This window comes from Hipposideros armiger, unplaced genomic scaffold (assembly GCF_001890085.2).
Source record: "Hipposideros armiger isolate ML-2016 unplaced genomic scaffold, ASM189008v1 scaffold_1593, whole genome shotgun sequence".
NCBI classification, from domain to species: Eukaryota; Metazoa; Chordata; class Mammalia; order Chiroptera; family Hipposideridae; genus Hipposideros; species Hipposideros armiger.
Window position 1 is genome coordinate 189,512 of NW_017732943.1, and position 7,102 is coordinate 196,613.

Below are 7,102 nucleotides of genomic sequence, written 5' to 3' on the forward strand. Positions count from 1 at the left end.
CAATCAATGACCCAGGAAAAAATGGATAAAGGCTTGGACAATTTGCAGAAAAAGAAATGAAAATGGCCTTTAGAGTTACAAAAAGATGCTTAACTTTACTCATTGATAAGTGCAAATTAATACTACATTGACATACCATATGTCATCTATCAGAATGGCAAAAATCTGAGGTGTGACTATAAACCCTACTGCTGACTCGTAGATGAAAGCATATTTTAATAAACTGCTGGTGAGTAACTGAAACAGTATAGCTATACAGGAGACTGTGACAATATCGACAATTAAAAATACTTATGTTTTGATACAGAAATTCCACTTTTAAAAATCTACCCTAGACATACTTGTGTGAAACGATATAGGCACATTTTTCATTTCACATAATTTATTTGCAATTATGTCCATCAAGAGATTGGGCGTATAAATAAATACACAACGATGCACTTGCAGCCTGTAAAAAAGGCTGATGAAGATCCCTATGTATGGACACGGAATACCCTCATACCTATGATTCCATGCATACAGGTGCGTTTTTAGGTCGTAAAAACAAGGAGCAAAACTGTATATGACATACCACCTTGTTTGTAAGGTGTGGGAGAGAGAAGAAGAATCACACTTATTTGCTTACATTTGCAGAAACTAAAATAAAAATGGACAGAACAGAATGGCAAGGGGACATCTCTGAGTTAGTTTTATGAAGAGAAAACAATTCCCAAAAGTGAAAATAAACTAAAACAAATCTGACTGCATATTGCATATTGTGTTGGTAACATAGAAAAGAATTCTTTCAAGTGACTTTAAAACACAGTGTTTTGACTGTATATTCTTAGTGAGATTTACTCTAAATCAAAAAGAACTTCAAGGAAATGTTAAACTTTATTAATTATTGACCATCGTAATATTAATATTGCTGTTCTGAAACTATTTAATGTATCCTGAGGGTAAAGGTAATAAGCAGTTATGTTGATATTGCTAAAATCAAAGACTTCCTATGAGCGACAGTACAAGTACAAGCAAAAAAATACAAGTTTACAATCAGAGAAATAGTAATCTGAATTCATGACTTTAAAAATACGTATTTTATGGTTCTATTACTAGAAGGAAAGAATGTTATAACGGTAACTAAAAGCAGCTCTAATGGCCAGTTTTCGCCTTGATATGCATTCCCTCATCGAAAGTAACCAGACTCTCTGAAGAAATGGCCTGTTCCAGACTATGTACTAAATAAGCCTGGAACATACTGTGTCTAAAAGAAAGAAAGCTTTTAAAGGCTAATGAAACAATGATACAACCTTAAAAAGAACCAAAATAAAATGAAATATAATGCTATTACCCACATCCCAAGGAAAACATGGACTCTCACCATATCTATAGCAAAAAGGCTGTTGTCATCCCAGATATCTACTGAAATTGCCTCACCAATAAGTATCACATCCTCTGCAAGCAATTCCAGAACTCGTATTACCATCTGTCTACTACCTAGGAAAACAAACAGAGGAGAGAGAAGGGAAAAAGTGAACTTTCCAATAAACAGCTGAATATTATACTGCTCAATCCATAGTCATGCCCCCAAATTCCCATTTCTCTTTTTTTTTTTTTGATGTCTTTAGACTTGTTAAAGAGATGAATAGGGAAGTCACGATCCACAACTACCATTAAAGATGTTGTTCTGATCATAAGAGTATTTAACTACAGCAAATCAAATGTGCTCGTAAGTGGGAAAGACGCTCAAGAAGAGAGCAGCAATAATCTAACTGAAAGTATTCTGAGATAGATTAAAATAATTGCTCATATTCGGAGACCATCCACGTTACATATAACACTCACATGTGACAAAGCACCAGGTCGGTCAAAAATGCATTCTAAGAATTTCCTACTTAGTACTGGAGGGCGTAGGTCTCATCATAAGCTAGTATTTTCCCANAGGGGACATCTCTGAGTTAGTTTTATGAAGAGAAAACAATTCCCAAAAGTGAAAATAAACTAAAACAAATCTGACTGCATATTGCATATTGTGTTGGTAACATAGAAAAGAATTCTTTCAAGTGACTTTAAAACACAGTGTTTTGACTGTATATTCTTAGTGAGATTTACTCTAAATCAAAAAGAACTTCAAGGAAATGTTAAACTTTATTAATTATTGACCATCGTAATATTAATATTGCTGTTCTGAAACTATTTAATGTATCCTGAGGGTAAAGGTAATAAGCAGTTATGTTGATATTGCTAAAATCAAAGACTTCCTATGAGCGACAGTACAAGTACAAGCAAAAAAATACAAGTTTACAATCAGAGAAATAGTAATCTGAATTCATGACTTTAAAAATACGTATTTTATGGTTCTATTACTAGAAGGAAAGAATGTTATAACGGTAACTAAAAGCAGCTCTAATGGCCAGTTTTCGCCTTGATATGCATTCCCTCATCGAAAGTAACCAGACTCTCTGAAGAAATGGCCTGTTCCAGACTATGTACTAAATAAGCCTGGAACATATTGTGTCTAAAAGAAAGAAAGCTTTTAAAGGCTAATGAAACAATGATACAACCTTAAAAAGAACCAAAATAAAATGAAATATAATGCTATTACCCACATCCCAAGGAAAACATGGACTCTCACCATATCTATAGCAAAAAGGCTGTTGTCATCCCAGATATCTACTGAAATTGCCTCACCAATAAGTATCACATCCTCTGCAAGCAATTCCAGAACTCGTATTACCATCTGTCTACTACCTAGGAAAACAAACAGAGGAGAGAGAAGGGAAAAAGTGAACTTTCCAATAAACAGCTGAATATTATACTGCTCAATCCATAGTCATGCCCCCAAATTCCCATTTCTCTTTTTTTTTTTTGATGTCTTTAGACTTGTTAAAGAGATGAATAGGGAAGTCACGATCCACAACTACCATTAAAGATGTTGTTCTGATCATAAGAGTATTTAACTACAGCAAATCAAATGTGCTCGTAAGTGGGAAAGACGCTCAAGAAGAGAGCAGCAATAATCTAACTGAAAGTATTCTGAGATAGATTAAAATAATTGCTCATATTCGGAGACCATCCACGTTACATATAACACTCACATGTGACAAAGCACCAGGTCGGTCAAAAATGCATTCTAAGAATTTCCTACTTAGTACTGGAGGGCGTAGGTCTCATCATAAGCTAGTATTTTCCCACGCAGGAATTACCTGGGAAGCTAAGCTTGTACTGGAGCAACTAAAGTATATATATCCATGCTGGCGTTTGCTGAAGAAACATCGAGAAATTCCATCTGAAACAAGCTCTCAAGCCTATACTCACCTAAAACTCTACAAAAAGTCTAAAAGAAACTGCTGTGAGTCCCACCCACCAGAGCCACCTCCTCCGTACACACACAGAGTACCAAAGGCATCCCACAGTCCATACTGCTAAGTGAGGCGAACGTTCAATCAAGGCCTTCCTGTCCCACATACAAAGGTCAATTTCTAATAACTAAAAGCAAAATAAACCACCAGATCATAAGGCTCCAGATTAATTGTGTCATTAGAGCAGCTGGAGAAAGTTCTTTTAGAAATCGCTTATGATATTGAACAATTACAAATTATGCAATAATTTACCACAAAAGGGCAAGAGAACATTTAGAAAATTTAATGTACCAAGGTACAGCTTTATAATTATCAATCTGACTTTTTACAGCAAATTAAGAAAAGGTTAAATGCAAAATCATTAAATCTAAAAACGTTCTTCTCAGTATCCCATGCTGACAAACATATATATATACTTCATGATGACAAGTTCAAATTTTCCTTCCCCACATTTTTAGTATGTGTACTTATACTCCTAACTCCCAGAGGCAGTGTTACTGAGAAGTCGGGGTACACAGCTTTCCTCAAGATGAAATAAATCTTAACGCTCCCCAAATAAATACCTACCTCCTGTTTTCTTCCCTAATCCCCTCAAGGAGGACTTCAAGAGCCATTCATTTCCATTCAATGTATTTTTTACTCAGCCAATATGAACGGAAAAAGGCAAAACTCATTTATCTTGCATTTCTATCTTGACAAGAATAAAAATCATTAGTGTTTCCAAATCTTTCTTTCCCTTCAAAATGCTAAGTGCTCAAGATGGACTTTGGCTTCGGAGGAACCTTGGCTCAACTCTCTGTTCTGAGCTGTCTGACTTTGGGCACGTTGGGAAACCACTCTAAAACTCAGTTTACTCATTCGTAAAATGGGAAAAAAAGCAGAAACTATCACCGATGGGAGGATAAAATGGGCTGGTGTGAGGAGTGCATGAAATCACACACAGGAAACCCCGTACAAGAGCCGGACACGGCAGGAACGCAACGCATGGTAACCGCTGTCTGATCACTAGGCAGCCAGACGTCGGCCACTGTGATACATTCTTATCACCCTTTACTCGTGTAACATTACAGCTACAACCCAGTGAACAGTGCAATACAGCTTTGCAGTTTTACCTAGCACGTTTAAAAGAAAATGTAAAATGTTCAAGTTTTTTGAATGTAGTTAATTTTATGAAGAATCACTGCAAAGGTAAGAATTCGGTTGTAGCCTTTGTTTTTAACACATTTCATAGGCTACCAACAAACAAGCGGGAAGAACGAGGAACTCAGAAAGCTTCTAAAGAGCAAACGCCAGCCTGCCTTAGCCTGGTCTACTCGTGCTGATGCAGCTTCTCTAACCGGCTGCAGCCGCACGGTCTTTTCAGAGCTTCCATTTAAAACAGCCACAAAGACATGAAGCCCGTGCAGAAAAAGCCAGAGATGGAGGCGGGGCTTGATGTGGGCGGTGCTCCATGGCGTCCACTTTCGCTCAGAGATTAATGAACACCGTGTGACGTTCTTAGGAACTGCTGTCCCAAAAGGTAAGTGAAGACGCATCCGAAAGGTCCTAACATAGAACGGTGGATAAAGAAAAATAACGAGTCCTAGAAACCACAAAACAAACACCAGTTATAGCGAGAGAACTATGACGTCAAAACGCAGTAACCTGTGAGGAGAGGGGCTGCTGCTTCCAGAACGCAGACACAGAACTGCGGGAGGCTGAGCTGCTGGAACTGCAGCTCCAGCGTGTCCTCGGCCTCCAGCTCCGGCAGGTCTACGTGCGCCATGTCCAAGGGCGAAGGGACGGGAATCCTGGCGTCCACAGGCGCGTGGCTGCTGCTCCCACTGTGAGAAAAGCAAGGACAGGTCTGGGCTGTGGCAGCAGCCCACGCACAGATTCACGCGTGCCTGCTGCCTGGCCCACGGCAAGCTCTCCTGCTTCGTGTGACGACTCTGGTCAGGTCTGTAGAAACCCTGACACACTTATGAGATTAAACCCATAAAGATGGCTCAAAATTATAAAGGAAACCAAAACTGCATTTGTATTTTGCTTTTCAAACTGATGATCTCGAAATGTGTCACCGTTCCCACAGCAGCAATCAGCGGTCGCACCGACCACCCATTCGTGTCCAAAGCAAGCACACTCATAGCAGGGTTCTTCCGTAATCAACGTATAAAGGTGAAGCTCAATAGTTTCTACAGTTGCCTCAACTTTCTGTGACTTTCAGCAAATATTCTCAGCAAGCCAATGATAACAACTGAGGAATGCTAGAAAATGCCAGAAAAAAAGCATGATGAGAAATGGGTTACTTTATTTAGTACCTTCAACATCACATAATGATTTTGAAACTACATCAAAAAATGGACATCCCATCCTTCCTGGCTTTCTTCATAAAACTGTTTTCCCTGTAAAGTGGTGGGGCGGGGATAACAGTGCTACCGAAGGCCTGGGACCTCACATTTACCAAGAACCTAAAAGTTTGACTTTTGATGTCATCCACAATTGAAGCTGAGTCACAGACACACTAATGCTATTATTCAGGTAGGTGGAATCCCCAAAATGTAATGTTCTGTCATTTGTTCAATTTTAATATACCAAGTATCCCACAGTATGAAAATGAGCCGAGCGTCTCTCACTCTGAAAGGCCCGTAAGGAAGTTGTTCACTCAGGAATGAAAATTTACAAACAGGTAGCACACGAGGCAGAGCTTAGAGAATGAGGCAGGAAGGCTTCGTAAGTGAAGAGAAAGCCCATGTCTGATGCCCGGCAGCTACCACGAAGGGTCAGGAGCTAGGCTCTCAGCTCATTCTGTCCACACCCCGCCCTGCTCTTTGCCAACTGCGGGCACTGGGGTAAGGCCCGTAGCCCGTCCACACCGCAAGCCTGCCTGTGAAATGATAACGATAATAATGCCAATCCTGCCACTGGAGTGTTATGAGGACGGCTAAAGGAGATGGCAGCACCTGACGTGACTCCAAGCTCACAGGAAGCAGGAAGCAGTGTTACTTTGTACAGTGTCACTGGAAAATGATCAAGCCAACACATATTAGAATGACACCAAAGAGATTAACGTTTTTAAAATGCTTGTAGCCCAAGGATAAGGCCACACATACCATGCCAACCCCTTTAAGAAAAACTGATATATAAAAATCTGTATTTACACAAACAAGGAAGTAAAATACCATAAATTGTACATTTTGAAGGCGTCTTTGTTTTATAGGTTCTCCAGTCACTCCTTCTAACAGTAAACACTGATGCATTCAAATTGTGATTAGACTTACAAAAATGGGTTTAAAATATTATCAAAATGTATCTATCACAGCTATAATTTTAAACTAGATCACATTCATTTTGGAGCTGGTCAAAACAATGTAATGGGTCAGAATCATCATTCCTGTTTTAATGAAATATTGTATGTAGAATGGACAGAAAATGCCATTTTCTGCATAGCACATAGAATCGGTGCTATGTTGCAAGCATTTTGTTCTGGTGGACACGCACTTGCAGGCACACGCGGTACACACACATTCACACTCATACACAGAGAATGTGTCTGTGTACTGGGGACTGAATTGCAATGTAATATTTATTTCTTGCTGTGGGTCATGGTCAAAAAAGTAAAGTCGCTGGTTTAACACAAGGCTGAAACCTGTGGTAATGTTTCAAAAGAGAAGACAGAAAAATAACAATCTCTGTCAGAAATTAAAACACACAAACAGGCCGGCCAAGTGGCGTGTTATTTAGGAGTTGGCTTGGGACACCAGCTCTGAGCAGCAGGGCCC

The 7,102-nt window shown here is 39.3% G+C and overlaps 1 protein-coding gene across 1 annotated transcript in view; it reads right to left on the reverse strand.

Annotated features, from left to right (window-relative positions):
- The window catches only part of RTTN (rotatin), a 177,003-nt gene that overhangs the window by 154,325 nt on the left and 15,576 nt on the right, over nt 1-7,102 (reverse strand). The window contains exons 5-6 of the mRNA XM_019634351.1: nt 4,986-5,207; nt 2,615-2,730 (exon numbers count right to left, since the gene is read on the reverse strand). Coding sequence (XP_019489896.1) covers nt 2,615-2,730; nt 4,986-5,207 — 338 coding nt within the window. The remainder of the gene's footprint in view (nt 1-2,614; nt 2,731-4,985; nt 5,208-7,102) is intronic.